Source organism: Cornus florida, unplaced genomic scaffold (assembly GCF_030987335.1).
Source record: "Cornus florida cultivar Cherokee Brave unplaced genomic scaffold, ASM3098733v1 CherokeeBrave_3.0.0_Hap2_Chr10, whole genome shotgun sequence".
NCBI lineage: Eukaryota > Viridiplantae > Streptophyta > Magnoliopsida > Cornales > Cornaceae > Cornus > Cornus florida.
Genome location: NW_026775580.1, coordinates 97,561,525 through 97,579,775, shown reverse-complemented (window position 1 = coordinate 97,579,775; position 18,251 = coordinate 97,561,525). Strand labels below are relative to the sequence as shown.

General features: G+C 35.2%; 2 protein-coding genes across 10 annotated transcripts; both read left to right on the top strand.

The window, feature by feature from the left end:
- The first annotated feature begins 838 nt into the window (after positions 1-838).
- On the top strand, positions 839-2,317 carry LOC132276162 (uncharacterized). Its single transcript, XM_059777473.1, has 2 exons — positions 839-910; positions 1,638-2,317. Exons 1-2 carry the CDS (start codon positions 839-841, stop codon positions 2,031-2,033), a joined length of 468 nt encoding a protein of 155 aa, XP_059633456.1. The 3' UTR covers positions 2,034-2,317.
- Positions 2,318-5,760: 3,443 nt separating this feature from the next.
- LOC132276158 (protein MEI2-like 4) lies at positions 5,761-16,967 on the top strand. 9 transcript variants are annotated; one of them, XM_059777460.1, is made up of 14 exons: positions 5,761-6,467; positions 7,184-7,275; positions 9,510-9,863; positions 10,094-10,527; positions 10,734-10,892; positions 11,148-11,264; positions 11,339-11,487; positions 12,175-12,287; positions 12,364-12,780; positions 12,967-13,591; positions 15,095-15,179; positions 15,286-15,354; positions 15,489-15,668; positions 16,219-16,967. In XM_059777460.1, exons 2-14 carry the CDS (start codon positions 7,248-7,250, stop codon positions 16,375-16,377), a joined length of 2,889 nt encoding a protein of 962 aa, XP_059633443.1. In that variant the 5' UTR covers positions 5,761-6,467; positions 7,184-7,247; the 3' UTR covers positions 16,378-16,967. The 9 variants fall into 9 exon arrangements, with proteins under 9 accessions (XP_059633443.1, XP_059633442.1, XP_059633441.1 ...); XM_059777459.1 differs by having other exon boundaries at positions 5,762-6,056; positions 11,339-11,490; XM_059777458.1 differs by having other exon boundaries at positions 5,762-6,228; positions 11,339-11,490.
- The last annotated feature ends 1,284 nt before the right edge of the window (positions 16,968-18,251 follow it).

Below are 18,251 nucleotides of genomic sequence, written 5' to 3'. Positions count from 1 at the left end.
TCTCGGAAATTAATCAAGTTGTTGAGGGACCCTAAGGGCTCATGTCTTCACGGACAACCCGGGTTAACTAAAAAAATACATACAACTATCACAACCATGAATAAATGATCTTTTAGGACTCGAACTACCATAAGGTATTAAACCAATCTGCCATCTCTCTCAATCTCCTCTGTAAAGAATCTCTTGTCCTATCTTAGAGCTCCTTTCAGCCTCTGATCTCAGCATTCTTAACAGACATGAAACGATCTCCTCATCTCATCATGAACTATCATCAGCAAAATAAAGAATATAAATATTTTTTTTTTTTCCTGAAAAAAAAGGCACACAGCAACACATTCCCATGCCCGTAGGAACTTAAAACATCAATCTTCTGTCTTGAAAGGCTAGTAGGTACCACTAAAAATAATCAACATTTATTTATTTCCTTATGTATATTTGACTTTTACTAGCTAGTTTATGGTCAATGTTGACATATCAGGTTCATAAAACATCCAACGTGACGGTTCAAATTGGCCGCACATACAAAGATAAAAAAGCAAGACATGTCCACCACACAACATCTTCATGTTCGCCTATATATGACACTTTGTTGTATATTGAAAGATAACTTAGGAAAAAGAGCTCATTGTAATGTCATAGTCTGGTAGAGACCGAGCCATGGGTTTTGATGGAAAAGGGTATGGTTTGGTTGTGGTGGTGGTGGTGGCCTGGTCCCTATTTGGTCTACTATGTGAAGGCAAAGAAGGGTGTGAAGAGCCACTCAATTGTAGACGCCTTGAGTGTACTCCATATCAAGTGATTCACACCCAAAACGACTTTGAAATCAGAAGTTACCCCAATGCTATGTGGATGTCTACTCCCCCCAATCAACTGTACCTCTTACAAGGATGCAGTTGGCAGAGGCTTCAACCTGAAGTAAAACACAAGCAACTACTCTCACTCTCTCTCTTTCTGAAAAAAAAAAAAAAAATAAATTTACTTTAGACATCAATACATTTGATATAGGACTGAAGCACCATGAAAGATATAGGACTTTTATTTTATTTTATTTTAATACTGTGGTGGATATGTATTCTTATTTGAAAAATGAAATATTAAATTACAATTATACTTATTAAATATATGGCTTGAATACGTGAGCCTCACAAGATTCAAGAATTGAGTTTGCACAATTGTGATTGCACAACTCTTCTTTTTTTAGTTGGTATTGTTTTGTAACCTAATTGGTATAACATCTAATTTTTTGAATGAGTGTACCCATGTTTGGGTTTCCATCTAGTTTGCCAGGATAAAAAAAACTCTTCTTACTCTAACGATATGACCTCGAGTCACATTTTGAACAATAAAAATACACTTCCATTACTGGTGGAACCAATCTCAAAATTGTAAACCAAATTATTGTTGTAGGTGGAACCAAAATTCTTCTACCCTACCGGTCCTCTTTGGCTTGGGATTTTGGAGAAAGTTTACAATAGCCCGAATACTGTACTTTCGGGATCTGTTGGTCATTATCTATTAGTTGGGCCCTACCACCACATACGGTTGGGAACTTTGGGATACCGTACATCCGGGTATTGTAGATTTTTATGAAATTTTGCTCGAATTTGTTCATTCTAATTATGTTTTTGTTGCATGACAGCCTCTTTGCCTACATTCAGGGCAGTAATGATCAAGCAGCAAAAATCGACATGACAAAGCCCATCTTGGTCGATGTTTATCCATCCACCGGACCTTTCTGTAATTCGTCCTTTGTCATGCACTTTTACGTGCCACAAAAGTACCAAAAGAGCCCTCCTCTCTCGGTTCACGCCCGGCCAGTGAGGTTGCCTAGACACAAATATGCTGCTGTTAGGAGATTTGGGGGCTTTGTGGATGACACCAACATTGCTACACAAGCTTTGGCCTTAAAGCGAAGCCTCAAGGACAACCCTTGGGGGTCACAAAGTGCTGTGCCTTTTAGTGTTGCTGGCTACTCACCTTATGAATACGAGAACCGTGTAAATGAAGTCATATTGTGGTGTGACAAATTTTAATTGGTCTTATTAAGCAAGTCATGATTTAAAAGCCAGAGCTATATATATATATAAATCTATCTTTATCAAAGGATAACTATGTGTTGGACTCCAATTGGGCTGTCTATTAGGAGATTCGGTTCCTTTTTCATATGCATAATCTTGTTGTATAGCTTTTTTTTTTCTTTTTTTTTTTAATCACCCACTTGATATATATAGGTCTGTCAACACTTGGCACTTCAGTGGCAGACATGAACATGTATGTTTTATGAGACTAAATCAACTGATTGATTGGGTTCGATTTAGACCTTTTGACCAACAATGATAAATAATTAAACATACATTTTAAAATATAAATATTTAAACATGTATAATAATCCGAATACAGTTTTCCTACTTTTCACTTACAAGAATGACGAGTTTTACGATTTATTTATTTTTAAATAAGACAAAAAAAAGTCTTATTTTTTTTATAAATATTTCAAACTAATATTGTAAGCCATTAGCAGATTTATTCATTTTTTCTACTTTTGCTCTTTCTTGAAATAAATTAAATTTATTTTAGTTTTTAAAATTCTAGCTCTTTAATTTTTCCTTATTTTCCTCTTTCTCTCTTTAAATTTCTTTAATTTCCTTAAAAATAGTAAAATTTTCCTATTATGTCGTACTCTAATTCTTTTTCTTTCCAAAGTTATGTCATTCTTCTTTCCTTTTTCTTCTATTACTTAAAATTCTTCTTCTTCTTATTCTTATTTTCTTTGTTTATTTTATTTTTTTTCACCATGCCACCCAAAATTGAAATCCTAATTCCGCCCATATCCCTAACAACTCATTTATTTTATGGAAGTTATGGTTATCTTCGTTAGAGGGGCCAATTGGAACTTAACTTGAGCCCAATCTAAATTTTTAATCATTTTCACAATTATAATTGGATCAAGGTTGAAAATATTAACTTAAACTTAATTAGAGTTGAACTTGAATTGAGCTGCAAGCAACACAAGCTCAACCCAAATGCAAATTATAATATTATGTTTATATATCTTTTATTTTATGATCAACTTTGTCTTTTAAACTTCCTTTATTTAAATATTAATTTATTGCATGTTAACACTTAAAATTTTTAATTTCATAACAATTCGTTTGTAATTTTTTAAAAAATTACATTGAGTTTTTTATTTTTTTTTTTGCTTAGAAATATTCTAATATGAAACTAATTTAACTTCACATTAAACTTTTAGTGTCAAGATTGATGATATGTTTAAAACCTAAATTAACTTGATTTTCAAACTCGAAACCTTAACTCAAGTTTAAATTTTCAAAAATAAATTGAACTTGAATTAAATAGTTAAGATTAAAAATTAGGTTTGAGTTGAACATTTTATATATTGAGTTTAACTTGTGTAGCGTTGAAGGCATAATTACACTATTACTCAGGGGCGGAGCCAAAATTTTAATTCAGGGGGCGAAGTGTAAAAAAAAAAAAAAAAAAAAAAAAAAAAAAAAAAAAAAAAATTGCATACTACATACATCATTCTTAAGTGTAAAAAAAAAAAAGAATGTTAAGAAGTAGGTGATAAAAAATAATAATAATAATAATAATAAATAGAGCTTGAGTAAAGAAGAAAAATTTCACTTTGTTTTTTTAAGAAAATGAAAGGTATATTAAGAGCAAAAGAAAAAGGAAAGAAAAATTTAGAAAATAATTTTAGAAACTAAATTTTTTTGGAAAAGCATTATATAGAATTTTTTTTATAAATGTACAAATTTAAAAAAAGAGTACTATATTTTATACCCTATCTGTCCCAAAATAAATGTCACGCTTTTCTTTTTTATCTGTCCCCAAATAATAGTCTATTTTTATTTTTCAAATAATATATTTCACATTTTTTTATATATGTCATTTGAGTTTAAAATTTAAAACTTGAATATTCAAAACTTAAAAAGACAAATTAATAATTAATTTTTTAAATAATACATGTCTTACACGTCCTCTTAAAAATTACTACAAGTCTACACACGCACCGGTTCCACCCCTGCTGTTATTTTATTAGAGTATCTCTAATGCTAAAATGCTAAATTTGGATGCCAAATTTATATTTTAACAGTGCTACAATGTTAAAATGTTACATTTTAGCAATTATGCTCCAATGATACATTTTATGCAAAATGCTATTTTTTAACATAACCACTATTCTTTTTCAACTACCGTTCCCACCATTCATATTTGTATCAGTAATGTTGATATTAAGCACATTCCAAGTCAAGTTGTAAACATTAGAAGGAAACTAAAATTAAATTTAATTAAAAAGAATAAAAAATCTAAAATATCTGGTAAAAAAGGACCAATATATATATATATATATATATATATATATATATATATAAATTTATATATTTAATTATATTATTACATAAATTTTTTGTATATAATTTTTTTTTTCTTTTTCAGAAATTTATATATTATATATTATATATATTTGATTATATTATTATCAATATATATATATATATTTAGGGCAAATCATTTCAGCCTCCCCAATCGCCTCCATCTCTATTCTCGTTCTCAATTCTAAGAACTTGCCCTCTCTCTCTCTCTGCAACTACAAATTACAAAATCTACAAGAATCAGAAGTTCAAAACCCATATATTTGAGTTTATCTATTTGTCTGCAAGAATCCAAAGTTAAAAACCTATTACCTATATCAAAACCCATATCGGCGTACCATTTCATATTGTTCAAAAAATCAAAACCCATATCTTTCAGTTTCCATCGCCTGCTGTTCCAGTTCGGGTTCGCTGTTCTCAAGTTTTAGCCGCTATCTCTCAGCTCAGTCCACCAAGAGACATCAAGAAAGAAATTCACCGTCTTTGTCGGAAGAATCCCAGGGATAGAATCCAAACGGATCGTCGTCGAGAAAATTGTAGGAATTAGAAGCTTTTGCTCTGAAATGGACAAAGGAAGAGAGCGATTGAGGGCGAAGAAGTAGAAGTAAGAGAAGAAGAAAGAGTGGAGAAGCAGAGGGCACTGGTTTCTTCCACTAAATGAGAGATTTTGGAAGGAAGAGAGAGGCGACAGGCAACAAAAAGACAAATAACTATTGCTATTTGTTTTGTTAGATTTGACACCAAAAATGGCAAAGACAAATTTTGATAGGTGATATAGCAAGTCATTGGAAGGCTCAATTTTAACTCACTTGTTATATTTTAAATTGACAGCTCATATAACAGGTGGGTTGGGATGCTCTTACAGAGTATATTATATGTATTATTTAGTTTTTCTTTATTTTTATTTTTACACTATTATTTACTACAGTAGTTAGCAATGTACTTTCTATGCTATGATTGTTGCCTTGCGAGTTCATCAATCAGACAGGAATCTTCCTGACTCGGTCCACAGCTACTGATTTGAAAAGAAAATAGCCAAAAAAACGGAGCCATAAACCACTCCAATGTGGACACATCACTACTACTACTACAACAACAAGTACTACTCTCTACAAGAAACTGTGACGACCCTTTCAATTTTGTAGTATGTGCACTGTGCGTGTTCATTTAATGCCCACCTGATTATTTCACTCCATTAATGAAACAAATTTTAGTTTTATCACAAGGTCCACTAATTAATTAAGAGACCTTACAAATGGTACAGCTAAGCCTCTATATTTTTAATCATATCAATGCGAGGTTATTGTGGTAATCACACTCGCTTAAAAGATAAGATATTGTACGAGAAATAGATACAAACTAATTGGTTGGACAATGCCAGCGTGTCACGGAAAACAAAGAGAAGCGGAGTTTTGTTTGTCTGCACTGAGACCATACGAACATCACGGTTTAGCACAAACGCTGTTATACAGTTAACGGCGACCAAGCTCAAGCGCTCAACTTCATGCTCAAACTCATCGATCGGAGGAGCAAGCAGTGAAGGATCCGTTTCTCTCTCGCTCTAATTCGCTTTCTCTCTCTAGAAAGGAGGAAGGAGAGGAATATCGCCGGGAAATCGATGAATTCCGGCGGGAGGTTGTGAGTCGGCCGGCGATCGAGGTAAGGGAAGTGAGCGAAGAGAGAGAAAGAGGTGGTCTGTTGTGAGCGACGATCGAGAAATTAATGATAGGAGAGAGATATATTTTATTATAGAGAGAGAATACATGTGGTTAACGTGCAATGTAGGGAAAAAAGTTGAGAGAAGGCATCATCAAGGAGGCTTAATTTAGAGGTTCTTGCACGGCACAGATTCCTAGATTCCTTCTTCAATTTTTCGCTTGCCTTATGCCGTAATTCATTCGATTTCTCTCGCTCTAGCAACCTCGATCCCTCCCTAGTTTTGTTAAATTCTTCAATTTTTCTCTCTATATGTATGTGTGTATATATATGTTTCAAATTGACCTTCATAGTTAATAAATTGTGATTCTGATTGTGAGTCGTTCGGAGGAGATGGCTTTCATGATTTAAAAGGTCCGCGATTTTCCTTTTCTGAATTTTAACTTTGAATTCTCGCGGCATTTAATTTTTCAGCTACTTCTTAGACTCCGATCTTTCGATCGATTTCATTTCAACTTCAAAGCTGGTTCCTTTATACATGTTGAATTGAGAAGCTTTTTATGAGTATTATTTTTTTGAGATTTAGAACTCATCTTTCCTTTTATGAATGCTTTGATTTTAATTTTCAGTCTCGTTTTTGACCTATTTATGTTGTCCTTCATTCGTGTATGCTGTTCTTGAAATTTTTTAGTTTTTTTTTCTATTGAAAGTTAAATGTTTTTGTTTTTCTTCTTAATTTTGAGTTCTTAAATGCATCCATTTCAATGAACTCTGTAAAGAGATGCCTTCTTATCAGAATTGAAGAATTTGTTTATTTTCTATTATTTGTTTTTGAAGCATTGTTCTTGGCTGCCTACGTATGAATTGGTTTCCTCATTTGGCAACCTAATAACAAAAGCGAATTTTAAAATTTAAATGGTAATGGATGAACTTTCCTGCACAAATGGGAATCAATATACTGTTTAGGTTCTCTAACGCATCTCTATGTCTTTGATTATTGGCTTCTATTGAAGTGGGTAATTTCTTTGTTGTAACTTGTCATTTCCGATTGCAGCTATTGGGTTGTCTATTTTGAATTTTTCTTGTTTCTAATTTTGTTAGTAACTTTTTGGTATTGATGTGTGCTGCAGTGTCAGAAGCTAGAGGAGGAACTGTTTTGAGTATTTGTGTGCTTTTTTAAGTTGTGGGATCACCATGCCATCTGAAATCATGGACCCACAGGGTATGTCTCCCTCATCATTTTTCTCCGAAGAAATATGTTTCCATAATGAGGTATTTCTTGCCCTTGCATTGGTCAATTCCATTTATACTTGAGGAGTTCGTAGGAATATAACTTTCCTGTTGTTTAGGAATTCATTTAGTGCAGTGGTTCACAATTGAGGCTTTGGATTTTTTATTTTATTTCCTTCTCAGCAGTACCCTTTATTTTTATTTTTTATTTTTCATGTATCCTCGTCGCAGTTGTCATTTCTCTCTTCTATGTTTTTACACTCGGCAGAGACAGGTTGAGTAGTAGTATACATTTTAACCACGCAGACCATTATGTTGAGTAGTAATACATTTTAACAGTACACACTTTATTGTTCGGTTTCACGTCCTTGAAACTTTTGCAAGATTTAGCTGGTCAAACTCATTTTTGTTTTTCGTTTTTGTTTATTATTTATTCTTCCATCTTTTCATTTTACGGCATATGATACTTATACTGTTTGAATTTAGTATTTTGGTCAATGTTTGGGCTTTGTCACTCCAAAGACCAAACATTGACGAAAAATGGCTTATCTTAGGTGGATCATAGATGTGTGTGGTTCAACCTTTCATCTTTCTTTTTCTCATCTCCATTTTTCCTTGTTTGGCCACTGCTGTTGATACATTGGTACCTGGTTTTGCCATTCGATGCATTGTCACCTATACTAACCATATACGTGACAAAGCATGTTCACCAGTTTCTTCCCTGACAGAGGGGAGGAGGTTGGTCCTAGTGGAAGACTAGGTCGGCATTGTCTTCTCCAAACCTAATTATGGGACATTACAGCAAGGTCTTAGGGAGGGACGACTTTAAACAGATCTAACATTTTCACAAAGTGGCTGTTCTGAGGCTCAAGCATTAAACCACATATAGTTAACATCTAAAGTATGATAGAGGAGTTAGAACAATGCTAAAGCCACAACATAGCATCAGTGTAGAAACACAAAGTCAAGGCATGAAAATAGGCGTAAGAAGTTGTAACTGGTTTGTTAGAAATTTATAGGAAGGGCATCAGAAGTATGCATGAATAATGCTTTGAACTTGAGAACTTGAAAGCATTTTAATTTACAAGTAAGTATGGCATGTGAATTTGTTTATGCAGATGATGCTATGTAAGTCAACTAAAATGTGGTTTGGACATGCAAAGAAGACGACCAAGTGTACCAATTAGGAAGAGTGACATGGTCCACATTGACGGTACTGTTAAAGGAAAGTAGAAGACAAAATCAACATGAATGGGGTTGAGGAAAGATATGATAAGTTGATAACACGTGGTTTGGCCAAGACTATTTGCTTAAATATATCAAAATGGGAAAACACGATTCTTGTAGCCGAACCCAAGTTTTTGTGAAATATCTTTGTTGGGTTAAGTTGAGTTTAGTAGATGATGCCATTTAAATAGAAGTGTACTTGTGATACAGAATTTTTAGTTGAATTATCAGTGGCTTATACATATTTTTGGCTAGTATTTAATTAATGAATTTACTTTGATCAGGATTAATTAATTGATTTACTTTGATTATTTCTCTTAATGGAAGACAGTTTCAAATTATTATTAGAGTTAGAATATGACTAAATTTTTGGAAACACAAAGTTTGGAAGTTGAGCTGTGGATTGACAAGAAATGGGATGAGATTGAATAATGAGGTTCTATAGCATTCTTGCTTAACATCTTTGGAAGCATCCTGCTTCCCACATTTACAGCATAGGGATCTGTTTTTTAAGAAGAGGGACATTTGCATGAGAAACGAGTTGCAGCTATATAAAGTTGAAATACAGAACAGGACATCTGCATGCACGCCTAAAATGCCCCCAGTTGAATTCAGGGGCTGCTTCACTAGATCAATAGATTGACTCTATATTTCGAAGAATTAGAACAGATGACATTGTCAGAAAAGAATCTCGTAATGGCCTTTGTTATCCTCCTTTTGAATCCGATTTCGTGAATTTTAAAAGAATTAATTCAACTTTATTTCTTCTGAAAGACTAGCATAGTCAAAATATGATGTGGTTTGTTTAGAATGGAAATTTTGCCAATTGGACTCTTAACGCATTCATTTAAAAGGACCGGATAAAGGAAATGTTCTGAATTTGATTTTGTACTTGAGCACAATTAATGTATTGGTGTTAGCTTTGTTGATTTGAGTTCTAGGTTTTTTGGGACCATTTCTTGAACTAATATTATGCTATGTAAATGCTACTTTATTCAGGCATGAAAATGGATGCCAAATTACGAAGAGAAGTCGGCAATTCAGTTGCTTCATCACCCATGGAGAAACGAATAACAGTGGATTCTCAGATGGTTAAGTGCCTTGAACCTCCTGATTCTTACCTAATCCGAGACCAAAAGGTTAATTTTAGCTTAAAGAAGCACGCTGTGGGAGCAGAGAGAGCAGCCATTCAATCCTTGCAGATACCTCTTGATTGTGATCGTGGAGCAAGATCTAGTATGAATAGGGAGCAAACATCTTATTTTGTTGGAGAGGACAAACATAATGTTATGGGTGTTCAGCACAAGAACGGTCTCTTCTCAAGCTCGTTGTCAGAATTATTTAGCAGAAAATGTATGTTCCCTACCCCGCCACCTGAAACCCAATAAATGCTTTTTATACAGTCAAATGTTTGCGTAGTGGTACCACCAAATATGCTTGAACTGTTGATGTTTTTCATATTACTAACTACATGGTTGTCTGAAATCAATTCCTAGTTTGTTTCTCTTAGGCTAGATGCAATACTTTGTCGATTCACTGGTACATCTGTTTCTGTTGTTTCACTCTGAATTTTTGTGGTGCAGTGAGATTATCATTAAACGATACTCTATATGGTCATTCTGTTGGCAATGCTGCTTCTCACTATGAGGAAGATGAACCTTTTGAATCCCTCGAGGAAATTGAGGCTCAAACTATTGGAAATCTTCTTCCAAATGACGATGAATTACTTTCTGGAGTGACTGATGGGCTTGATTATATTGGCCAACCGAATAGTGGAGAAGACATAGAAGATCTGGACCTTTTTAGTAGTGTTGGAGGGATGGACTTAGGAGAAGATGGGTTTTCACCAGGACAAAGAGATTCTGAATCTTTAGGTGGAAATTCTAACAGTCAGCTTGGAAGATCTAGTAATGCAATTGCTCGAGAACACCCTTATGGGGAACACCCATCTCGAACGCTGTTTGTGAGGAATATTAATAGCAATGTTGAAGATTCTGAGTTACGAACCATTTTTGAGGTGTGCTATTTGTTCTTTCTTTCAATATCTTAGTTTGTACTTCAGTTCGCCTTTTTTTCTACTTCAGCATTTTTTCTACTAAAGCATTTTTTCTACTTCATCATTTTGTCTTACTTTCTTCTGACTGGCAGACAGAACCCACCCGCCACAAGCTTCCCAGATTATGAAGTTATCTTGACCCTTTTTGTTGTATCTTGAATGTGCAGCAATATGGAGATATCCGCTCGCTTTATACAGCTTGCAAGCATCGGGGCTTTGTCATGATATCCTATTATGATATTAGAGCAGCCCGAAATGCAATAAGAGCACTTCAAAACAAACCATTGAGACGTAGGAAGCTTGACATACATTTCTCAATTCCGAAGGTATGCTAATGTTTTGTTCGTACTTACCTACATACACTAAATTTTGCATTTCTTAGTTTGTCATCACGCTGGTCTTTTTTTTTTTTTGGTGTGTGTGTGTGTGTGTGTGTGTGTGTGTGGTAAGTGGTCTTTCTTGTTATCATTATAATATGAGGAATATAAGATTGTTGAATTGGTATACCATCATTATATATTCATTGGCGCACGAATGTTACCTGACTCCTCACCCTCACCCTGCTGTTTATCTTCCGTTAGGACAATCCATCAGAGAAAGATATCAACCAAGGCAATCTTGTGATTTTAAAGCTTGATTCTTCTGTTTCACGTGATGAACTCTGTCAAATTTTTGGGGTCTATGGAGAGATTAAGGAGGTGAGATTGTTTATCTATCCCTGGTGGACTTTGAAGTTCAACTGGCATGGCTAATTCTTGTTTCTGGAATGCAGATCCGTGAGACTTCACCTGGAAGTCGTCGTCAATTTATAGAGTTCTATGATGTTAGAGCTGCAGAAGCTGCTTTTCGTGCATTGAACAGGAGTGATATTGCGGGGAAGAGAATTAGGCTTGAACCAAGCCGTCCTGGTGGTGCTAGACAGTGGTATTTTCCAATCTACTTGGCTATGTGGATTTTGTTATACTTTTCCACTGTGATAGGGTCATAACTCATAACTTCAATCAAACTAAACGCTGTTATGTCTTTTTTTTATTATCTCAGTCAACATTAAATTTGGCCTTTCTTTGGCTTTACCCTTAATGTACCATGTCACTCTTCCTCACTGGTGATTTATTTTTCACTATAAATGACCAAACCATCTTAGTTTCATTTCATCTTTAATTGGTGTTACTTCTACAATCTCATAACCGTCATTTTTTGTTCATCTTTTCTGGTCTTACAACTCATCCGTTCCAACTTCTGCATATAGACCACACTCATTTTTTCAACATGTAACATTCTGTTCAACAGTAGTGTGGTTGTTCTGATAACCACTTTTGAATTTCTGAGCATTGTTATATCCAGTCTCTTCCTTTGAATGTTTTTTTTGTTTTTTTGGGTAGGTTCTTTCAATGAATTTTAAAGTCTAGCTAATATTTTTTTTCCTCTTTGATATATGTAGGCCTTCGATCTTCACGACTTGATTTGTATGTCTAGTTTTGCTAAAGCTAAATTTTATCTATTCAGCTTTAGTTTTGAATGTAAATTGCTCATTTTAATTTATGTTAATTTACTTTGTTCCCCTTTGTTTTCTTTATGTATTAGTTATTGTTGTTATTGTTTTGGCAGTTTGATGCCACCCTTTCCTCTAGAGATGGGGCAAGATGAAATCCGTCCATACCTACAACAGAATAGCCCTCCTAATAACTCAACAACAATGTTTTCTGGAATAATTACTGCCAGTGAGATATACTACTCTCTATATATCATTTCAGAAGAAAGCGATACGTTTCAGTTGCCTAATGATATCATTTACAGGACCAGTTTCACAGGTAGGAATTACATCTTCTAGCATGGATAATGGAACTATTTTGGGTCTACACTCTGCAACTCGATCTCCTATTAGTCCATTTTTGGAAAATGCCTTCAACCATGGGATTTCATCTAGCGTTCCTAAGAGCTTACCCTCTCTGGTGCGAGTTGAATCAATTGGCAATCCCTCTGACCCCACTGAGTCTGGCCACTCACCAGGCCAACTGAACATTGATTTCCAGGGCACACCAAATTTTCATCCTCATTCGCTTCCAGAGTATCATGATGGTTTAGCGAATGGTGCTCCCTGCAATTCTCCAGGCATGGCTGCAAATATCAGTGCCAGACCATTAGAAAGAATTGAGAACCTGCAGTTCTGTAGAGTTAGCTCAAATGGGCACTCAATCAAACTAAGTGAAGGTGGTAAGTAAAGTAGATCATGAGTTTCTTTTGTTTTTTAAATTTGTGTCAGTTTCCTGTCTTTTGAGTGTCTGGTCAGCCAAGAGAAGACAACCTGGAAGGAAACTTGACGTATGCTGCAATTGGATTACTCAAATGACCTTATTTTCTGATAATTCTAATTTCACTGTCCTCTGGTCTCTTTCTCAGTTTTTGGTCAATCTGGAAATGGAAGTGGTCTCTCTCCTGGACATCATTATGCGTGGACTAACCCACATCACCCTCAGCCACAAGGCATGATGTGGCAGAACTCACCATCATTTGTCAATGGGGTTTGTGCTGCTCCCAGATCATCATCTCATATGCTGAACACAATTTCACCCATAAATAATCACCATGTGGGATCAGCACCATCTGTTAATTCTTCTCTCTGGGACAGACAGCTTGCCTATGCTGGCGTATCCCCTGATGCTTCTGGTTTTCACCCAGGTTCTCTTGGAAATATGAGAATTTCTGGTAACTCACCACATTCTATGGAATTTGTTTCTCATAACATATTTCCCCCCATTGGTGGAAGCTGTATGGACCTGCCGATTCCCTCCCAAAACGTTGGGCTGCACTCCCATCATCAGAGGTGCCCATTGTTTCCTGGTAGAGGCCAAATAATTCCTATGATGGGTTCATTTGATTCTTCTAATGAGTGGGCTAGAAGTCGTAGACATGAAGGCAGTTCCAATCAGGGTGACAACAGGAAACAGTTTGAACTTGACATTGACCGCATAATGCGAGGGGACGACAAACGGACAACACTTATGATAAAGAACATTCCTAACAAGTAATTCTCTATAGTTCTATGATCGTATTTTTTAGTTCTTGAAGTTGAATGTGTTTTCTTATCTTTGAAATTCGTTATTGCTGTATTATTAATCCTTGTTCGGTAGGAAGGAAAATTTTGGATGGAAGGAAAAGAAGAATGGATGGATGTAACGTCCCTAGAGAAGAGATTACGTCCTTCCCTCTTTTTGTTCGGTTTGATGGAAGAGAAGAGAATAAGTTTACAAAATACTCTGTTTGTTAGTAGAAAAGGGAACAAAGAGTTTTAAATTGTTTTTGCCATTATACCCATCACTATTTATAGTATTGCAATTTAAAACTTAGTTAATAGCCCCACTTGTCTTCCCTCCTCTCTTCAGCCTATATTTGGAAGGACGAAAATTTGTTAAGGAGGAAGGATGACTCATCCATCGTATTATCTTTTCTCTCCTTGTCTCCTCTGTACCAAACAAAGGAAGTTTTCCTTCCTTCCTATCTTCCTTCCACCCCTCTTCTTTCCTTCCTACCGAACAAGGCCTAAAGTAATATTTCAAGGATGTGCCAGGGTTGGGTGCCCAGGCAATACCTTTTTTTCCCCAAGTAAATGAGCTATTTTTGGTTAGGCACTGTCTCAATGACTTTGTTTCGTGGACGCTCGCAGACACACACCTCTCTTACCATCTCAGGCTTTTACAACAACCACCAAGCCTTTTCCCAGTTACTTGGGGTTGGCTACATGAATCCTATGTTTTCATTCCGTTCTATTTAAGGCCATAGCCTCAGTTAATCCATATGCCATCATATCTTTCTTTACTTAGTCTACCCATGTATCTCAGGCTTTTAATCAGTTAATTATTGGTTTTGTCCGGAACCCCCTTCCCCTGCCATTACTGTCTCAGGCTTTTCATTGTAATTTGTACTTTTTTTCTATTTGTTGTTTTTTGTTTTCACTTTGTTGTTTACATGGCTTGTGGTAGAATTAAATTTCTCAATGTCCGGTTTATTCAATTGCCATTTTTCCTAGAATTTTATATTGAATGGCTGGTGATACAACAAGGAGCTATCTACCTAGCATTATATACAACATACATAAGCGATTAGCTCTAATCACATGCTATGTTTTATGTATGACATTTATGTTAGGTAGATCTGTTCGACGCTTAGACATGTCTTGAGGGCTAGAACCTAACTTGCCTACACAAATTAACTACTTTTCCCCTTTTCTTTTTCTTTTTCTTTTTCTTTTTTCTTTTTTCTTTTTTCTTTTTTATAAAAAAAAAAAAAAAATGTGTTCTTTTTTTCCAAGGGGATTGCAACATCTGAATCAAGCTCATTAGTCCCTCTAGTGATGTAGTGGAAGTATCGATTTCCATTCATGTAAACTGTTCTTTGGAAATGCACTTAGTGTTGCATTTTTAATCTTATTAGACTATAAGAAAATTTTCAAATCATTGGAGGAGTGGGTTTTATTCAGTTTGTTTGTTGGGCGCTAATTGATTCTCTTTTAATGTGGTGGTAATTGTAGGTATACTTCAAAGATGCTTTTAGCTACAATTGATGAACACCATCGAGGAACTTATGATTTCATCTACTTGCCCATCGATTTCAAGGCAAGTACATTTTTACCTAAAAGCCGCCCTGTGAGAAACTCAATGTGTTAATTTAGTATGGCTTCCACAATGTGTAATAATTATTTGGACTTTCCTTTTGTTGCAGAACAAATGCAATGTGGGTTATGCCTTCATCAACATGACCGATCCTTCCCTGATTGTCCCATTCTATCAGGTCTGTTTTGTATTTGCTCGAAGATGATACTATTGTTTCAGGATTATCATTATGAATTTCATTCTGATATATGTTAACAGTTTGTAAAATATCACAACTAAAGCTAATGTAAAATAAAAAATTACTATTGGCAGGCTTTTAATGGAAAGAAATGGGAAAAGTTTAATAGCGAAAAGGTGGCATCAATAGCATATGCTCGCATACAGGGAAAAACTGCTCTGATTTCCCATTTCCAAAATTCAAGCTTGATGAACGAGGATAAACGATGTCGACCTATTCTCTTCCACACTGAGGGTCCCAATGCAGGTGATCAGGTATGAGCGTCTCTACATTCATAGAATGTGGGTTTGTGTGTGTGTGTGTTGTAAAGCTTATGGTAGCTAGTTGTGCATAAAAGAAATGCGAAATTTATTTGCAAAATATTGGCTTAATGCCCATGACATTTCATGATACTTTTTAGTGTTTGCCATAAATATTACTTTTTCTTTCTTCTTCACATGCGACATTATCACTGAATAGCAATAATAATAATAATAATACTAATAGCAAGAGTAAAAGGAAGAGGAAGATCCACTTTAGATATGGTCCAGCGGTTTACTCGTTGGACTTTGGAGCTTAGCAAGCCTAAGGTCTGGGGTTCGAGTCCTACTGGGTGTTTTTTGTGGCTAGCCTCCGTTGCTCCTGCAGTGACTTACTCGGCTCGGGTGGGGAGGCGCCCTTCCGGGTCCTCAGGGATTAGTCGGGTTGTTGAGTGGTCCTAAGGGTTCGTGCTTTCCCGGATACCCTGGGTTAACTTCAACCAAAAAAAAAAAAAAAAAGGAAGAAGAAGAAAGAGATCTTATCTGGTGTGTATTCTCTCTGCAGGTTCCATTCCCAATGGGTGTTAACATTCGATCTCGATCCAGCAAGAACAGAAGCAGTACCAGTGCGGAAAACCATCAAGAAAGCTCAACAAATCTTGCAAATGGGGAGGGATCTTCCAGTGGTGACTCATCTTCAGGCTCTGGAAAGGATTCAGACTGAGCAAGACACATCTTTTTTGGTCGGAACTAACCTTGTAGGATCAAAACCAAAAAGTATATATATATATATATATATATAATTAAATTAAAATCACCCAAATTTTAGTAAATTATATTGAAGGGGTTGACGGATAAACCGGTGGGGAGTAAGAACTTGCTACTTTTAGCGGCTTTTGGAAAGCCTCCTAAAATCCAGAGATTCATGCTTGACCAAGTTAGTGCATTACCCATTTTCATGGATGGGGTATCGGAATACTAAGGCGGTTAGAAAAAGGAGCAACATGTGGAGCTTCAAAATTTTGGATGATTTATAAATATATGTATGTATGTATGTATTTATGTATGTATAGGAGTTTCGGACACTTGGAGGAGGCTTCTATACTCTTACCTTTGTCTTGTTTTCATTTCTTACTTTCCGGTACATTTTGTTTTCTGCAAAGAGATGGTCTCGTGAAACTCAAAACTGTTCAGGAATTTTTTGTAGTTTTGAACTGCTGATTTGTTTTCTACTTCCAGATCCTCTGCTAATCCACCGTTTTTTTTGTACTCAAACATTCGTATATATGGAGTATGTTTTGATCATTTAATTTAGCACCTGTTTTATCGAGAGATTAATTGATTCATATTGAGGCAATAACTCTGAATGTGTATTTTGATCATTTGTATTTGTGTTTGGGTTCTCGAAGTCTTGCTCAATCCTCTAGAAATTAATAATAAAATTGTTAATGATGACATAAAAGTAACCAAATTACTTGTTTGTTTTCATGTTTACAGCATGCTAAGCCAACCTAAAATGAAGATTCTTTTTGATCAAAAGTGGATTGTCTAATGCCATTGAAATTCTATCATATCCTTTGGGGTTTATTAATCATGGGAGCTCCACTATTCGAGAGTACAAAGTGACGTCTCAAAATGTGATCGAATCAATGACTATCTAATTGCCTGTTACGTGGGCCATGCCTGTTACGTGGGATGAGTGATTCAATATTCCTAGTTAATAATTTATGAAGTGTGGTGACCACAAAAGCTGTAGTATATTCTCTGTTTTTTTTGAAAAAGCTGGCAGTGAGTAATTTGGCCTGATTTAAAAATAATTAATAAATATAAAAAAATGACTTGCATAAAGAAAGCTCTCCAAAAACACACACACACACACACACACACACACACACACACATATATATATTTATGTTATTTTTCAGAGTTACAAGAACATGTCACATTGTCATTATGACTAGTAGTCCCTACATAAATAAAATGCAAGATCTGGACACCCAAAGATGCTAATACATAATATCTCTCTCTCTCCCTCTCTCTCTATATATATACATTATACTCTGTCACTAAATACTTGACTAGGCAGATCAAAGATGCTATCATTGCCAATCCAACAGCATCATCAATTCAAAATGATCTTTTATGAAAGTTGCTATCATTGACATCCTCAACTCCCTCTAAGTGATCTTTTATGAAAAGAAATAGAACTTGTATCATTCATTCATCAACATCATCAATTCAAAATCCAACCAAACCATAAAACTTCTTAAACCTAACCAACTTCACCAGGCCGAGCTTCACCTGGTTTTTCCTAACATGGAGGGAGGACAAATCTCGATTAATGCTAGTTGTCCAGTTCGTATGCAGACTACATATTCTTTAAAAAGATAAAAACATGCAGCAATGTATAACGTTCAAAAGTTCATCAGCTTGAGGTTCCAACACATTATACAAATTTTATTTCACCAACACACTACCATTGCATATGATTTAAGAGTAGACGTGTTCATATATGACATGTTCAATCCTGAAGGGAAGATAAGATGATTTAACTCTTCAGAAATCTTATGTCCAATCATAGTATGAAGAATCGAAAAA

Bases quoted from the DNA above. Each gene is read 5' to 3' on its own strand.
- LOC132276162 (XM_059777473.1), top strand. From the start codon at position 839: ATGCTATGTGGATGTCTACTCCCCCCAATCAACTGTACCTCTTACAAG. The intron at 911-1,637 runs CTGAAGTAAAAC...TTGTTGCATGAC, and splicing joins CAGTTGGCAGAGGCTTCAAC to AGCCTCTTTGCCTACATTCA.
- LOC132276158 (XM_059777459.1), top strand. From the start codon at position 7,248: ATGCCATCTGAAATCATGGACCCACAGG. The intron at 12,781-12,966 runs GTAAGTAAAGTA...TCTCTTTCTCAG, and splicing joins AATCAAACTAAGTGAAGGTG to TTTTTGGTCAATCTGGAAAT. The intron at 15,355-15,488 runs GTCTGTTTTGTA...TACTATTGGCAG, and splicing joins TGATTGTCCCATTCTATCAG to GCTTTTAATGGAAAGAAATG.